The 18353-nt window shown below is 46.6% G+C and overlaps 1 protein-coding gene across 2 annotated transcripts; it reads left to right on the top strand.

Moving 5' to 3' along the window:
- Positions 1–3826: 3826 nt before the first annotated feature.
- Positions 3827–7037, top strand: CMA1 (chymase 1). 2 transcript variants are annotated; one of them, XM_059181805.1, is made up of 5 exons: positions 3827–3920; positions 4590–4740; positions 5713–5848; positions 6075–6329; positions 6725–7037. In XM_059181805.1, the coding sequence occupies exons 1-5, from the start codon at positions 3866–3868 to the stop codon at positions 6866–6868; spliced, it is 741 nt and encodes a 246-aa protein (XP_059037788.1). In that variant the 5' UTR covers positions 3827–3865; the 3' UTR covers positions 6869–7037. The 2 variants fall into 2 exon arrangements, with proteins under 2 accessions (XP_059037788.1, XP_059037789.1); XM_059181806.1 differs by having other exon boundaries at positions 3836–3920; positions 4567–4740.
- Positions 7038–18353: the final 11316 nt, after the last annotated feature.

Raw genomic sequence — 18353 nt, 5'->3', positions numbered from 1 at the left:
GAAGCAGGATTCAAGCCCCCCACATCGAACTGCAAAGCCAGCTGTATGCCTTGAAAGTCAAAGTGAACAATAGCACAGATCATCAATGTTTCAGGAACACGGAGAAGGAATGATCCCTCGGCCTTACCATAGCTAAGGAACAACACCGTCATCAAATGCCAGTGCTTTTTTATCAGGCGCAACCCTTTCCCACCCGCTAACTGTGAATCTTAAAGAAGACTGTTCAACCTCTGCTTTATCATCTTCAGCAATGGGGAAATCACTTAACTACCCTCCCCACACATTCATGTTCTAACAACAGATTAGTAGTAAAATCGTCCTTATACAGAGTCAGTATCTTCTTCAGACATGTAGAATCAGATATGGAGGCCATGTAGCCAGAAACAATGGCGAACTACACCGCAGGATTGTTCAACAAAGGCCTCACAGCCCATGGACATGGTCCAAAATTTTCCCCCCAAACCAGACCCCTCAGCCACTCACCCTCACTAGAAAAACTAATTCCACATGGTGCCTGGTCCCTTGGGTAACACCTTTCTAAATCAAACTGTACACCTACCTATCTGATTGGCAGAGTCTCAATGACAAGACCGGAGCCTAGATGCAAGAGAATCTTAGAAAGGAAGTTTACAGATGCCACCTTAGGAAAGCAAGAATCTGGGTTGAGAATTTCCCTAATATAGGACATTCCCCTATGTCCACTACAGTCCATCACTCAGCTGCCCAACATGAACACACACTCCTTCTCCACAGGTGACTTTCCTAAAACAAAACTTCCCTCATTGAAAGTCATCTTCAGGGCGCCTGGGTGGCTCAGTGGGTTAAGCCGCTGCCTTTGGCTCAGGTCATGATCTCAGGGTCCTGGGATCGAGTCCCGCATCGGGCTCTCTGCTCAGCAGGGAGCCTGCTTCCTCCCCTCTCTCTCTCTCTCTGCCTGCCTCTCTGCCTACTTGTGATCTCTCTCTGTCAAATAAATAAATAAAAATCTTTAAAAAAAAAAAAAAAAGTCATCTTCACTATCTCTTGCACAAAGGAAAATGAGTTTCTACTGTCCCCAGAACTGAAATAAGCCCATCTCCGCACTAACCACTTTTAGCTCCAAGGAGAGGATCTCCAGGTGATACCCATTCCAGCTCTAATTTACTCAGACCCCCGAACTGTGGACTCAGCTGAAGGTCGACCACCAACAGCATCCTATATATAAAATAACAGAAGGAAGGCAGAAAGCAGAGAAAAAGGAAATCAGTTCAAATGCGCAAATACACTCATGACAGAGCAAGGAGGGAAACAGGGACAGACTACCCTCTTTCGTTCTGAAATTGGCCCCTGACTGGAGCAGTACCTATTTCATTCTCTTACCACCAGTACAGGTGAAACAAAATTGAATGTTGGTAAACCTGAGCCTTTAATGATGCTGTGGGACGACCCCACTAGCCCTGGACTACCTACCTTTCAACTTCTCATTACATGAGTGAAAACTAGAAATGCTTCATTTGTTTACTCCTCTGATTTGGGGTGCAACGGGGGCAAGCTCACAGGACAGGGCTTCTCCGGGTCCAGATTCTCCTCTGTTCTGTTGATGGTAGAAGGCTCAGAGGAAAGTTGCCATTTTTAGCAAATAAATGTAGTACTCCCAGATAAATTTGAATTTCAGATAGGCAATTTATTTCACTATGTCTCATTTAACAGTGAAGCATACTTATACTAAAAAAAAATGATTTGTTGTTCATCTGAAATACAAATTTAACTGGACATTCTGTATTTTTTAAATATTTATTTATTTATCCTAGAGAGCGAGCTCATGAACAGGGGGAAGGGCAGGGGAGAGGGAGAATCCTCAAGCGGACTCCCCACTGAGCACAGAGCCTGATATGAGGCTAAATCCCAGGCCCCCAAAAGCATGACCCGGGCCCAAAACAAGACTCCACCCCTCACCCAAATGAGCCACCCAGGAACCCCTGGACATTCCATATTTTATCTGTCAGACAAAGAAAAATGAGTACAGGGACTCATCAGACATTACAAATACGTGTAAATATAATTATTCCAGAAAGGGTGAGAGTTTAGGACAACTGAGGACCTAACAATACTAAGGGACAGATCACCCTAGTCACAAGCCCAAGCTGAGACCAAGGGTATGGTAGAACGATTTGGGGAAGGTGGTTTTTCCCTGCGCTTCCCCATCTCTGAATTAAATGGCTTCTAAATCTCCAAGAGAGGGGTACCAGGTGGCTCAGTTGGTTAAGCATCTGCCTTTGGTTCAGGTCATGATTCCAGCATCCTTGGATCAAGTCCCACGTCAGTCTTCCTTAGCTTAGCAGGGAGTCTGCTCCTCCTTCATCTGTGGCTCTCCCTGATTGTACACACACACTCTCTCTCTCTATCTCTGTCAAATAAATAAATAAAATCTTTAAATGAATAAATAAACCTTCAAGAGAAATGACACTCTACCTGTTACCATTCTCTTCCCTAGACTCCCTGCTCCCCCAAGTCTGGGGAAAACAACAGATATGAAGCTTGAAACCCAGTCGTAATAGTTGTGAGTTCTATGATCTTATTCATGTTCATGTGTCTGAGCCTCAATCCTACATTCGTAAAATGACAATAATGGTATTTTCTGAGTTTGTTGTGGAGTAAAACCTCTTGTACCAACATCCGTGTACATTCTATTTCAGCAAAATAAGTTTGAATGTGAGAGGAGGAACACCAGGCTTCCAGAACAAACCACTCTTCTCCATCTACATCCCCATTAGTGGGGCTCTATTTCTCTATTTTTCTGTGGTGGTAGAGCAGAGAAGGCCCTTGATTTGGAATCAGGAAAATCTATTTCTGAACCATAAGCTTCAACAACCAATCTATAAAACTGAGCTAAAAATCCCTACTTCACAAGGTCATTATGCAAATGTATCTAAGAGGTGGGACACTAAATGATCCATAGGCTCTCAAAAAATGCAAATTCCGGGTACCTGGGTGGCTCAGTGGGTTAAAGCCTCTGCCTTCAGCTCAGGTCATAATCTCGGGGTCCTGGGATGGAGCCCCACGTTGGGCTCTCTGCTCCATGGGCAGCCTGCTTCCCCCTCTCTCTCTGCCTGCCTCTCTGCCTACTTGTGATCTCTGTCAAAGAAATAAATAAAATCTTTAAAAATATCTGAATTCCGATCCTATTTGCTATTGTGATAATATGTGTAAAGACCTACGATAGAGTCTGTTACCTTCCCACATCTACTCTCCATGGATCTTCTGCCAAGGAACATTTGGTTCAAAGGAAGTGAGAGATTCAGATCAGTGGTTTTCAAATTGCAGGTAATCATCCATTAAGTGGGGTGCTGTTCATATTTTAATATGGAGTAGAACAGGGTGGAATGGAAAATGAAAGCACTGCACATGACAAGGATAATTATTGTTTCCCGAAATTTCTAATTTGTATGTGTATATTTGTGCTCATGTACTCACGCATGTGTATATGTGCATTGGGTCCTTCTGCAAAATGCATTTCCTACTATGGGCCATAAAAGTGCATATGTTTCTGGATGCTCCACATAAGGACTCTCCCCACCCATGTTTCTGAAGACCCTTTAACTGCCCTACATGGGAAAGACATGATCCCTCCAGCCCTGCTCCCCAGATAAGGCACCCTGGTTGAAAGCTCATCCTGGAAACCAGAACTTGGGGGTCAGGCCTCCACTTCACCTTCGGCAAAACAGAAGGTAACTTAGAGGGAACTTCTGATCTTAGGATGGGAGAAGAAACCATGATGACGCAGTTCCTGTGGTTACCAGCCCAGCCCTTTGCTCACTGCTGGAGTTATAAAACCCAAGACCAGAAAACAGAAGCAGCATCTGCGTGGGGCACCCTCTCTAAAAAGATGCATTTTCTTCCCCTCCCCCTGCTGCTCCTTCTATGCTGCAGAGCTGAAGCTGGTAAGTCTTGGGGTTCTTCCCTCTGGAAGCGGCAGGATCAGTCCCCAAAACAAAGTTTAGTCTGAAGATAGCTGACCCTTAAACAAGGTTGCAGCATCTCGCAGCAGGAGTCCGGACCGAAGTTCCACTTGGGGTATGCCCACCCAAACTCCGTGGCTACCCAGCCTGGAGTAGTTCCCAGGGACAAGGAACCCCATTGGCCAGGGATAGCCCTCAACAGGTGGGAGGAAGAGGGGCATCTCCTCATGCTAGAATGTGAGATACTGTCCAGAAGGTCCTATGTTCTCTTCATCCTCTGACTACATTTTACCTTGTAATGGGCCATTCTGTGATACTGTGCACGACCTACAGAGAGAAGGTCAAGGAACCTGGAGAGCTGCCCTACACAGGGACGGAGGAGCATTAAGGCACAGGCAGCATGGGAGCGGGGGACATCTGAGGTGAAAAATGCCTGAATGGCATCTGCAACCAGATTGGCTGTTACACCTGCAAGAAGGAATGAGAATTTATATGGGAGGCTGTGGATGGGGAGACCAGATAGCAGCGGGATTCCTGAGGGGGGCAACGGGCAGGGTACAGGGTGAGAATGAGATTCAAGAGAAGCCTTTCCCAACTTCAACCCATCCTATGCATTCTCTGTGTTCAGGCCCTGGGGGCTCTCTGTTCCAGGGGAGATCATCGGGGGCACAGAGTGCAAGCCACACTCCCGCCCTTACATGGCCCTCCTGAAAATCATCACTCCCCAGAATCGCCTGATGTCCTGTGGTGGTTTCCTGATAAGACGAAACTTCGTGCTGACAGCCGCTCACTGTGCAGGAAGGTGACACAACAAGGTTCTGTTTATCTCCAAAGGGAGATAAAGAGCCAGGGTAACATCCAAGGATGCACATTGGGCAGCCTGAGGAGGGGTCCCTGGACTGGGAAAGGCAAGACTTGAATTTAAGGAAACTGTTCCCATGATTGATGGATGCCCTGATCTTTGATCTTTGATCACTTTGATCAGCAACCCCACAAAGGAAAAAGGAGGCTCTAGCCAAGTGTCCTTCCTCCAAATGTAGTTCCCATCTCCCCGACCCCAACAAATGAGATATGTGACCTTCAGAGGCCCACCCAGTTTTTTGTTGTTGTTGTTGTTGTTTTGTTTTGTTTTGTTTAAGATTTTATTTATTTATTTGACAGACAGAGATTACAAGTAGGCAGAGAAAAAGGCAGAGAGAGAGGAAGGGAAGCAGGCCCCCTGCTGAGCTGAGAGCCCGATGTGGGACTCGATCCCAGGACCCTGAGATCATGACCTGAGTCGAAGGCAGCGGCTTAACCCACTGAGCCACCCAGGCCCCCCGGGCCCACCCAGTTTTCCAGGCCACTTTCTCCCTGCCTTTTCCAAGAACACTGGTGTTTAGTTGTCAGGGACCTGACCCATCTTTTCCAAGGGAGGCCAAGAACAAGGCCTACCAGGGACTCCACCACCTCCCTCTTTCCTTTGGCATCTCTTGCTCCGGAGGACTGGCTCTCATAAAGGGCTCCCTGAACTAGCAAGCACTAACCCTGTCCCTTGGATCCTCCATGGCCGGCTCAGTCCCTAGCAATTCCTGAAGGTCCTGGAAATTGTTCCTGTTCCCTGAGTGAAATCTGAGCCCCCCAAATGCCACAAGTGGCCCAGGAAAAGGGGGGGGGGGGTGAGTAGAGTTCAATAACTGTGATAGACTCCAGTTCCCTTTCCTCAGAGAGGGCACATCCCAGGAGAAACTGGAGACCACTGTTTCTCCATGTCCATTCTTCTCCCTCACCACAGTTCCATAATGGTCACCCTCGGAGCCCATAACATACGAAAGAAAGAAGACACATGGCAGAAGCTTAAGGTCATAAAACAATTCCCTCACCCAAAATACGATGACCTTACTCTTCGCCATGACATCATGCTACTGAAGGTGATAATTTCTTTCTCCCCTGTCTCCACTTCCTGTTCTCTTAGTTTTCGCCTTCAGGTCCCCATTGCCCTGAGATATCCCAGCCTGCCTCTGGACTCCATCCCCACCAAGTCACCCCCACTAGGTGTAGCTCTAATGGGAAACAATTTGCCCTGTCCTCCCCTGATTTCCTCCAACTACCCCATCACCCCTTTCTAGCACTGACAACCCCTCTTGCCCTTCACAGTTGAAGGAGAAAGCCAACCTGACCCTGGCCGTGGGGACACTCCCCCTTCCGCCCCAGTTCAACTCCATCCCACCTGGCAGAATGTGCCGGGTGGCTGGCTGGGGCAGAAGACAAGTAAACGGAACAGGCTCCGACACTCTGCAGGAGGTGAAGCAGAGACTTATGGATCCCCAGGCCTGCAGACAGTACAGAGGTTTTGACCACAACCTCCAGCTGTGTGTTGGCAATCCCAGGAAGACAAAAACTGCATTTGAGGTGACCATCCGACACGGGTTCTTTCCTACAGATCACTGTTTGGGGTCCAGAACGTCTCCTGGAAGGAGATGGGGTGGGAAGACTATTAGCCAGTGACAGGGTCTCAGATCATAAGGGCCTAAGGAACTGGAATTGCCCCTCTGCAGATCTACCCCCCACCCCGCCATGTAGGCTCTGGCCATCCCTCCTAGACTGCTGCACAGCACACATGGGGTGGCAAGAAAGAAAGGGAAAAGGGCCATCAAACCGAGATGTATAATCTCATGAGAAGCCAGGGTTGCTGAGTCTGACCCGAGGTCTCACTGTGACTCAGGACTGGGACCCACAGGAAGGAATGGATGAATTCCCTGCTCACCTCCTGTGTGCTCTCTCTTTCCCACACCTCTGTCCCACAGGGAGATTCAGGGGGCCCTCTTCTCTGTGCTGGGGTGGCCCAGGGCATTGTCTCCTATGGACAGTTGGATGCAAAGCCCCCTGCTGTCTTCACCCGAATCTCCTACTACCGGCCCTGGATCAATGAGGTCCTGAAGCAGAACTAAGCCTGGAGGGAGCCTGAGCCAGCCCAAGGGGAAATCTGGACCTGAGCAGGCTCTCTGTACCACTTACTCCAGAGCTGCCTCTGGTCTCTGCTGAGACCCCACCATGTCCCTTAGATCCAAGAGGGCTCCTCCAGGTCACAGAGTCCTCAAAAACCTCAATAAAAACCCAGCTTCATGATGTAAGCATGTGTCCTATCTCTGGCGCTCCTTCTCCTGACACAGAGCAACCAGCCCCCAGCATGGGGAGCCTACAAGCGTTGGAAGGAATGGGGGTGTGGGAGGGGGGCATAAGTGTGAGAGAGACAGGGAAGAAATAATGAAGAAAAATTAGGGAAAGAAAGAAGAGAGAGAGAATCCCTGGAGAGGCAGGATTGGTATTTCCGACTTAAACAAGATGTTGCACCAGATCCTTGCTGTAATCAAGGTATACCTCTAGGTATTCAGAATCACTAAGAACAGTGTGAATCACAAGCAAAAATGTGAGATGTTTAGAGCATCCCTGACCTCTCCCCACTAGTTACCAAGAGTAGCACCCCTCCCCACTAAGTTAACCAACCAGAAGTTTCTCAGGGCATTACCCAGTGGTCCCCAAGGGGCCAGGGGAGTGGGAATCATCCTCAGTGAGAACCGCTGGCTTAAATATGCGATCTAGGGAAGGCAGTTAGTGCCACATAAGGCTCTCCTATAGTCCACCTCGATAAGATCTGCCATCTGTGGAGCTTCAGTGTGAGATGCAAAGAAGATTGTCTCTCACTCTGTGCTGCAAAACAGAGAGCTAAAACAGATAAGAGGAGGGATAGCTTCTTAAGTTCTATGTGAGCAACATCCAGCCACAAGGGCTGCACCCAAACCAGTAGGAAGTCAAAAGCCTAGTGTCTACCCAACACAAGGTCTTGCCCATTGAGGGACTGGCTGGGGGACAGAAGCCAGGGCAGGAGGATGGGGAAGGGTACAAGGGGAGCCTGAGGCTGATAGGTCTCCTGGCTTCTGAAGGTATAGCGAGTCCCTGCAACTCTTCCTAGCAATTGTCTTTAAGACATTATCAGAGATAATGTCTTACAAAAAGATTCATGAATAAAGATTTTAATCTCTGCATCGTTAATAATTGAAAAATTGGAGTGGCACCTGGGTGGCTCAGTGGGTTAAGTTTCTGCCTTCAGCTCAGGTCATGATCCCAGTGTCCTAGGATAGAGCCCCCAATCTGGCCCTCTGCTCAGCAGAAAGCCTGCTTCCCCCTCTCTCTCTGCCTGCCTCTCTGCCTACTTGAGATCTCTGTCTATCAAATAAATAAATAAAATCTTTTTTAAAAAATTGGAATCCTGGGCGCCTGGGTGGCTCAGTGGGTTAAGCTGCTGCCTTCGGCTCAGGTCATGATCTCAGGGTCCTGGGATAGAGCCCCGCATCGGGCTCTCTGCTCAGCGGGGAGCCTGCTTCCTCCTCTCTCTCTCTCTGCCTGCCTCTCTGCCTACCTGTAATCTCTCTCTGTCAAATAAATAAATAAAATCTTTAAAAAAAAAATTTGTTTTCAAAAACACTCAATCACGTGGGAAAATTCGAAGTGTGAGTGTAATACAGAATTGTTGTTCCTGGGAAGACCTGGGACTTCTCCTCTCACTGTAAACTATCCCTTGACTGAACATCCCTCCACCAGGCCATGAGAGATTTAGAAGCTAACAATCTCTGCCCAGATTATGCAATTTGTGATTGGGGCCATTATTTACTGAGTCTATGTTTTTTGTTTGTTTGTCTGTTTGTTTAAGATTTATTTATTAGAGAGAGAGAGAAAATGAGCAGGGGAGAGGCAGAGGAAGAGGGAGAGAGAGAACCTCAAGCAGACTCTCTGCTGAGTGTGGACCCAATGTAGGACTCGATCTCAGGACCCTGATATCATGACCTGAGCCCAAACCAAGAGTAACATGTTTAGCTGGCTGAGCCACCCAGTCTATGTTTTTGATTAAACGATGAAACGTTTCTGGCCTTACTCAAACTTAAGAGTACTTTCAACTTACCTGGATATTTGAAGTATTTGAAATTTTGTGGGGGTTTTTTTGTTTTGTTTTGTTTTGTTTTTTATGATTTTAATTTTTTATTTTTTTTATAAACATATATTTTTATCCCCAGGGGTACAGGTCTGTGAATCACCAGGTTTACACACTTCACAGCACTCACCAAAGCACATACCCTCCCCAATGTCCACAATCCCACCCCTTTCTCCCAAACCCCCTCCCCCCAGCAACCCTCAGTTTGTTTTGTGAGATTAAGAGTCACTCATGGATGAAATTTTGTGTTTTTGTTTCTGTCACTTGGCTTTAGGGCTATGAAACACCATGGCTCCCCAGAACTACTTCAAGTTCATGTCCTCATCAATTAGGAAAAGATTGCATTATTGGGCGGGGGTAGCCAGGAAACTGAGATCTTTGCTAATTTTCGTGATGGTTTTCCTGAGGACAGTCTTCTTTGATCTTCATCTCACACATGACCTTATCTGCATTGGGCTTGCAGGCTCGGAAAATGCGGCATGACCAACTGCAAGTTTTCCATCGTCAGCCCCACCTCTGGGCCGTGAAACAGTCACATCAATGTGTTCTTTGGGCCTTTATCTCAAAGGGTCTGTCTGTCAGGTCCCAGCAGGGACAGAGGGCATAATTTAGAAAAAGTCCAACGGAGGATCTATGTGCAAAGAGAACAGGAATTTAGGTATTTTAGGAAAATTTAGGAAAAGTCCAATAGAGGATCTATGTGCAAAGGAAACAGGAAACCAAAAGGTGGTGGTCATGTACCCCAGAACTGGCAACAGTATGAAGCCACCACTGTCCCTTTGGCATGAAGAGGGCTGGGTAAGGAGTGGTTACAGAAACACAGAAAGAGGGCTGAAGCTCTGCCTCCACTAGCTCGAGCTATAGCAGCAGGATGGGAGCTATGGGACCATGGGTCCGTGGAAGGACCCTAACAGACACTGAGTATCTGATCTTGGGACATCAAGTGACTGTGATCACACCAACTGAATTAAAAGCCCAAGTTCCAGGGCGCCTGGGTGGCTCAGTGGGTTAAGCCTCTGCCTTCGACTCAGGTCATGATCCCAGGGTCCTGGAATCGAGCCCAGAATCGGGCTCTCTGCTCAGCGGGGAGCCTGCTTCCCTTCCCACCCCCCACCTGCTGCTCTGCCTAATTGTGATCTCTCTCTCTTTCTCTGTGTGTGTGTGTGTGTGTGTGTGTGTCAAATAAATAAATAAAATCTAAAAAAAAAAAAAAAAAAAAATCCCTGGTTCCCAGGCATAGCCTGGGAGATTTGCTTCCACCAGAACCGAGGATATCTTAAAAGTTCCACAAAATCTAAAGTTATGGCTGCCAGCTGTCATGTCAAGTCTGTCTTGATGGCGAGCAAATCCCTAGGCAACAATGAACTTACCCCACTGGCATGGATAACTCACCCTTATTATTATACCAAGATAGAGGCGTTGCCACATAATAAAGGGCAAGAAGAAGTGTGAGGCACACCTTGGGGCTTCTGTCCAGTAACAACTAAAGCATGTAGCTGTAGCAACCCAACCCCCACCCCCCAAAAAAAGCACAGGAACCACAGAGATAAAGGTCTGGGTTACCCTAGTGGGTAAACAATTTAAACCAACAGAAGAGTTTGCCAAGGAGTGGACCAGGAAGGGAATGGGGATAGATGCCAGGGGAGAGAGACAACTACTCATGGTGGCCCTAGGACCAGCTGCCACTGGACGACTGTATCCTATCCTTACAAAGAAACGAACATTTAAGTCAGTAGACTTTGCGAGTTACCTGGGTGGTTTAGTGGGTTAAGCATCGGACTCCTGGTTTCCACTCAGGTCATGGGATCAAGCCCTGCCTTGGGCTCCCTGCTCAGCACAGAGTCTATTTGTCCTCTGCTCCTCCCCCTGTTCGTGCTCTCTCTCTCTCTCTCTCTCTCTCTCAACTAAATAAATAAAAGCTTTTTTTAAAAAATCTTTTAAATCAGTAGACTTTAAGTAAGCCTCCGTAATGCAAGGGGCTTCATCCCATCAGGTGAAGGCCTTGAGAGCAAAGACAGGTTCCCTACAAAGGAATTCTCAAGACTGTGACAGAGAAAACCTGTCTGTTTCTAGCGGCTGCCCTGAGGAATTCAGATTCAAGACTACAACTTCAACTCTTACCTGAACTTCCAGCCTGCTGGCATGTCCTACAGATTTCAAACTTATCAGCTCCCACGGTGGTGTGAGCCAATTCTTTAAAATAATATCTTTTATATGGGGTGCCTGGGTGATGCAGTCAGTTTAGCAGCGGACTCTTTGTTTCCACTCAGGTCCTGATCTAGGAGTCATGGGGTCGAGCCCCGCATCTTTCTCCACACTCAGTGCAGAGTCTGCTTGGGATTCTCTGTTTCCCTCTTCCTCTGCCCCTCCTGCTCGCTCTCTTTCTCTCTCTCTCTCTCTCTCTCAAATAAATAAATAAAATCTTTTTAAAAATAATTATATCTCTTAGAGATAGATAGGTAGACACCCAAAAATACTTATGTGTACTTTTTATATAAATGGAAATGACTGCTACCTTGAAGAATCAATGACAAGGTGAAATGAACTCAACGTGGAGCAGGAGGGGACCTGACCTGACAGTGTCCCTACTCCATCAATGCTCAGGGACAGGCACTTCCACAGAAGGCTTCTTACTCTGGTCATCCACAACTCCTTCCCTAAAAGCTTTCTCTGGTTTAGGAACATGGTCAGTCAGTGCACACAGCAGATGAGAAGCTGCCCCTCAAGTGGTCTCACCCCATAAGGGATGGAAATGGATGGGTAATGAACCCCAAGTCATCACTCTGCTGGTGAGACAACTCTGAGACCTGTCTTACAACATCTCCCAAAAGCCCCAGGTGAGATGAAACTTAAGGCGTCCACATCAATCACCTGCTCAGAAACATACCCTGTATTTTCTTCCCCTCTTTCCCTCCCTACTCTACTTCTCCTCTCCACTCCTCTCTTGATGCTTCCAGGAGTCACATCACAAGTAAACTACTTGCACTCAAATCTTTGAATCAGGATCTGTTCTGGCAAAAACCCAAACTAAAATATTCCCAGAAATCATGATTTATTAAATCTCTGGTGATTAGGGGGCACCTGGGTGGCTCAATGGGTTAAAGCCTCTGCCTTTGGCTCAGGTCATGATCTCAGGGTCCTGGGATGGAGCCCTGCATCAGGCTCTCTGCTCAGCGGGGAGCCTGCTTCCTCCTTTTTCTCTCTGCTGCCTCTCTGCCTACTTGTGATCTCTGTCTGTCAAATAAATAAATAAAATCTTTAAAAAATAAATAAACAAAACTTCTAGACGATGTGACAAGCGAGTACCTTTTTACCTTGGGGTTTGGAACGATTTCTTCAAGGCATGCAAAAGCCATTAACTTAAAAGCAAGTTTCTTCACCTTGCACACTGACATTTTGAACTGGATACAATTTTATTAATGGGGGCTGTCCTGTGCATTGTAAGGTGTTTAACAGCAGCTCTGGCCTCCTACTAGATACAGCCACTGCCAATACTACCCCAGTTACGAGAACCAAAAATGTCCCCAAGGCACTGTCAGATGTCCCCTGGATGTATAGTTGCCAGATTTAAGGGGGAAAAACAGAACACCCAGTTAAACTTGAATCTCGGATCAACAACAGCAAAATAGTATGTGTCCCAAATGTTATCCGGGAAATGCTTATATTAAATCTGTTTCATTGTTTATCTGATACTCAGATTTAACCAGATGTCCTGTATTTTATCTGAAAATTACCTCCAGTTAAGAACTACTGTCTCAGGGGTGCCTGGGTGGCTCAGTGGGTTAAGCCTCTGCCTTCGGCTCAGGTCATGATCTCAGGGTAATGGGATAGAGCCCTGCATCAGGCTCTCTGCTCAGCAGGTATTCTGCTTCTCTCTCTCTCTCTCTGCCTGCCTTTCTGCCTACTTGTGATCCCTCTCTCTGTCCAAAAAATAAATAAAATCTTAAAAAAAAAAAAAAGAACTACTGTCTCAAAGGAAAAGTGATCTGATCACCTTTAAAAGAATGAAAAAGCAAGACAAGACATCAGGTGAAGGAAGATCCTTGTATCACACATTCAGAATTTATGAATAATGCCTATTGAACAATAAGAAAAGAATCAGACCATCCAATAAAAAACACAGACAAGAGACTTGAACAGGAAATTCACAAAACAAGATATCCAAATGGCCAATAAACATATGAAAGGCACCCAACCTCATTTGCAGTCAGGAAAATACAAATTAAAATCACAATGCAGGGGCACCTGGGTGGTTCAGTGGGTTAAGCCGCTGCCTTCGGCTCAGGTCATGATCTCAGGGTCCTGAGATCGAGTCCCGCATTGGGCTCTCTGCTCAGCAGAGAGCCTGCTCCCCTCTCTCCCTCTCTCTCTCTGCCTGCCTCTCCATCTACTTGTGATCTCTTCCTGTCAAATAAATAAATAAAATCTTTAAAAATAAATAAATAAATAAATCACAATGCAATACCATTATACACCCACCAGAATGGCTATAAATAAAGACTGATAATATCAGTGCTGCCAAGTAGGGCAACAGGACTGCTCCGACAGGGCTGGAGGGCTTGTAAACCCACTCAGCCACTTTGACAACATCCGCTGAGAAACTGAAAACATGCACATCCTCTGACCTCATAACAGCAGGATACTTGGGAAAAATCCAAACGTCCATCCACAATAGAATGAATTATGGTACTGGTAATAGTACATGGGGTGTCACCCCTCAATAAAACATAACCACTGTTAGACACAATATCGTGGATGAATCTCACAAACATATTATTGAGAAGGAGACAAAAAGCAAGACTCAAAAGAAGATCTATTGTGTTAGTCCATTTCAGAAACTGACAAAACCAATATATGTGTTCAAAGTCAAGATAGCGATTACTGTTGCTGAGAATGGAGAATTAGGAATTAGGAATTAGGATAAGGCACACAACTGGGGAACGAGGGCCTGGTGGGGAGCTGGTAAGATTCCGTTCCTGACTGGGGAAGGCGATAACTCACTGAATGATATTTGTGTTACGCACAGCAATTAAAAGTTGGAATTTTTGTTGTTGTTGTTGTTGTTGTTGTTAAGCTGCTCTCAGTCCCTCTGAGGGTTTTGGTGACCTTATTTCTAGTTGGTATCTAACTCTTGCCATCCAGTGTCCTCTCTTTTTCCTCACTCAGCCAATTTGACCATACTTTTCTTAAAGATTTATTTGAGAGAGAGAGAGAGAGAGAGCATGAGCAGGAGGGGCAGAGGGAGAGGGAGAGAATCTAGAGCAAACTCCACGCTGAGCATGGAGCCCACACCAGGCTCGATCCCACGACCCTGAGACCATTCACAACCCAAGCTGAAACCAAGAGTCAGGTACCCAACCAACTGCACCACCTAGGTGCCCTGACCGTAAAATAAAGACATATTTTTACCTACGGCAGCCTCTTTGACTACGCTGGTTAATCACCAATGAGGATATTTTTTTAAGACCTGGAAGCATTAATCCAGACATTTTCTTTCTTAACTTACAGGGTTGTTGCCTTTTAATATTTTACTTTACAAGTTTCCATTAATTGATTTTCCTACTCTATGTGTGATCTCCCTTCTCCCACAAGGATGATGGATTTAATTGGGCATAAACACTATTAGTAAAGGAAGTGCAGCTCACACCTGGCCTGGTCTATGCTGCAGCCTTGTTCCAATCCTGAGGTAAAAACATCAGCTCTAACTCCACTCTAATGAAGCATGGTCCACCCCTTCCTCAAGCAGCACAGTTCCCATTAAAGTTACAGCTGCTCTAACCTCTGTCTTTATCTTTACTCTCCGGACCGGTCAGGTGATCCATGGTCGAGAGAGCTCTGCTCTTTTCATTTTGGATTTTTTTTTTTTTAAGATTATTTGTTTATTTATTTATTTGACACAGACAGAGAGGGAGGGAGAGAGCAAGCACAAGCAGGGGGAGCGGCAGCCAAGTGAGAAGCAGGCTCCCCTGCTGATCGAGGAGCTCAATGCAGGGCTCGATAGCAAGACCCTGGGATCATGACCTGAGTGGAAGGCAGCCTCTTAACTTACTGAGCCACCCAGGCCCCCCGAGAGCTCTGCTGTGTTAGATTCATCCTCCTTTTAGCCATTCAATCTGGAATAATAAAAGCATGCTTCAGCTTCTCACCACCTCACCCCCCTCACTCGAGAATTCCCCAAACAGGTGCCAAACAGTACTAGCAGGCCAATGAAAAAATAACTGGTATTCATCTGGCAATGTTCGGTCTTCTAAAGCAATTGCAAGAGTCTGCTGTATCATAAAATCAGCAAACATGTTATTGTCCATGACTGTGATTCTGAGGATCTCATGAGCATATGGCTTCCTCCTGTAGACATTGTGTAAGCTTCCACTTGAAGATTATTCCTGTCTTCCTCATATACCGGACCACCTCTCTCTCAGCTACCTACCCACCTCCTCCTTCTTCTCTGGAATTACATACCATAGATCATCTTCCCATGAAGTCCCTGCTCATCAGACAAACCTTCTCAAGTTCTTCATACTCCACTAAGAGTTGTAAATCTCGTGTTTAGTAATCCATGACCCAGCAACAAAATAGGAGGACCATTCTGTCCCCTGACTTGGCCTGGCCTTCCTGCCTGTATCTGTTTACTCTACTGTGGGCCATGGGGGAAACGAACCCAGGAAAAGCCCCTGATGGCTGTTTCACAGCGCAGAGCCAGAACACTGACCATAGTCTGCAGACCGTGGCCCTTCCTCTGAGAGGGAGGAGATGGAATTTCTGGGCTAGTGAAGCCTCTGGTGGCGTAAGACAAGCTGCTATTCATGCTGAACATTTTTCCCTTCAGTCTGACAAAAGGTTGATTTCTGTGGGTGTGTCTCTCTCTCTGCCTCTCTCTTAGACACACTCTCTCTCACATACACATACACACAAACACAGGCATACACATTCCAGCACTTGCAGAGCCCATAGGAGGGTAATCCTTAGCTCATTTCATTTCTTACTCGCTACTCTGGAAAGCAGACTCAGAGAGATCTCAGGGGTCCTTGGTATTCATGGCAAGTCCAGACCAAGAACAGAAGAAGATGGGGCTGATGCTGGAGGTGAGAAGGTATCAACTCCTGAGTAAGGCTCCACTGGGAACAGATGTCTGGACAGAGTCTGACTGGAGAGTGTGGCATCTGGAACTCTGCATGGAGAGAAGAGAAGGGAAGGGAAGGGAAGGGATGGGATGTAGGATGGAGCCCCAGGAGAAAAGCTGGCATTTCCACAGAGGGCAAGCCTCTGGGAACACTGCTTTTTTCACCACAAAGTCTGGGGTCAGAAGAGACTATCATTAAAGGGAGGAAGGGGGTTCTGGGATCCTTAATCGGCTGTATCTCCAGTATTAAGATCTCAGTTGGATGGCTGGTTGGTTGGTTCTTATTTTAATAAGAAACTATGTGAAATGATTATGTGAATCACATTTAGTAAGTAACATGCCAGAGCCTGAGAGAAGTTGCAGAAAACTGCCCAAACAAAATGAAGCAGGGGACATTCACACAATTAGAGGTGGCACAGGGGAAGGGCAGAGGTGCCTGTCATGAGCAAACCCCCCCCGAACCCTGTGCCCAAGCTGAGGGGAGCAGCCAGGACACCCCCCCACCTCAGTCTCAGCGTCCTGTTGTGCCCTGTGGTGATGACCTCACCACCCAGAGGAACCACCACGCTCAGCACCTTTTGCTGTTTCAGGAAGCAGCTGTGGGAGAAACGGTCCCATTTCAATGAATGAGATCCTTGTGACTCTACAGACTCAGAAGAGACTCTTGTCTTTCTGAAGGGCAAACCAGCTGCATTTGCGCCAATATCCAGATGCAAACAGAAATTTCTCATGTCTTGTCTGGCTCAGATTTGAATGTTTTAACTTCTCAAGTGTCAGACGGACCATGAGAGCTGAAAACAGCTTAACTTAACTCGTTCAATTGTAAAAGGAGAGGCTAAGAAGAAAGGAGAAGTCAACTCACTCATCCCCAGGACTCAGAAAAAGAAAGACTATGATATTTGAGGGGAGTTTGAGAATACTCAGACAGGACCTACTCCCCATCAGCCTCCAGGAGAGAAGTGGCTGCTGGGAGCTAGCACTGTCCCTATGTATATCCTCTCTCACACATGGCACAAAGCTCTGGAAGGAACTCCTGCCTCACCTCCATGAGGATATCAATAGAACCCCACCCTCCTTGAATCCATCATCTAAAGGAATCTGATTTAGCAGAACCTCCTCTCTCTTTGCCCAGTCCCCAACTCACTATAAGCAGAGACAAAGCCATAAGAGAAAGAAATGGCTGTCAAGAACTAGGTTGTGGGAGGGGCGCCTGGGTGGCTTAGTAGGTTAAAGCCTCTGCCTTCGGCTCAGGTCATGATCCCAGGGTCCTAGGATTGAGCCCCACATAGGGCTCTCTGCTCAGCGGGAAGCGTGCTTCTCTTACTCTCTCTCTTTGCCTGCCTCTCTGCCTACTTGTGATCTCTGGCTGTCAAATAAATAAGTAAAATCTTAAAAAAAAAAAAAAAAAAGAACTAGATTGTGGGGAGGACTCCCTTAATACCTCAGCAACCTGGCTGGGGTTCCACACTGGAAGCCGGTAAACACATGTCTCAGGCATGCCTAGCCAGTCAGAACACTACATACTTGACCACAATGGTTGGTTCAGAGATGGGCACACAAACCAAATCAGTCCAATGAGAGTCAATTCTAGGATTTCTTTTTTCTAAAGACTTTATTTACTTGAGACAGAGACAGAGATAGCGACAGAAAGCACGAAGAGGGAGGAAAGGGAGTAGCAGGCTCCCTGATCATCAGGAGCAGGGGACCTGACATGGGGCTCCATCCCAGGACCAGGGATCATGATCTGAGCTGAGGGCCGATGGTTAACTGACTGAGCTACCCAGGTGCCCCCAATTCTGAGATATTTGCTGGGATTAGAAGCCAAGAAGCCATCCTTGCCGTAAAAGGTATAAATCTTTCTGAAAATAAAGCCAAACTACAATAGAGAAAAGCCTGGAATAGTCTGGAAAGTAGAAGATTCACTTGCAAGAGCAAAGTTTTGTTCAGATCAAATCAGATCTTGGAAGATTGAGCAAAGAATTTGTTTTGTAAATCAAAGAATAGAAAAGAAACAGGATATGACATAAGAGCAATTGCCCATAACACAGCATTTCCTGGGCTTGGGGGTGGAGCTCAAAGACTTTTGGTGAGGTCAAAACTAGATTATAAATGCTGCCTGGCTTCTCTGAGAAGGAACTCAGCTAGGGAGCAGAAGGAGATACCAGACCCAGAGAGGTAGACGACACATCTGAAATCAGCAAGATTGTGCCCCAGTCCCCAAGCAAAGCCAGGAGACTGCAAGCTTCTCAGAGAAGCTCTAATTATACCACAGAGCCTGTAGTGTTTCTAAAATAATTCCACAAATTCTTTGACACCCCTCCTTTCA

The sequence above is a fragment of the Mustela lutreola genome, chromosome 7 (genome assembly GCF_030435805.1).
Source record: "Mustela lutreola isolate mMusLut2 chromosome 7, mMusLut2.pri, whole genome shotgun sequence".
Taxonomy (NCBI): domain Eukaryota; kingdom Metazoa; phylum Chordata; class Mammalia; order Carnivora; family Mustelidae; genus Mustela; species Mustela lutreola.
The sequence above is the reverse complement of the archived record's forward strand: the minus strand, read 5'-3'. Positions and strand labels throughout refer to the sequence as shown.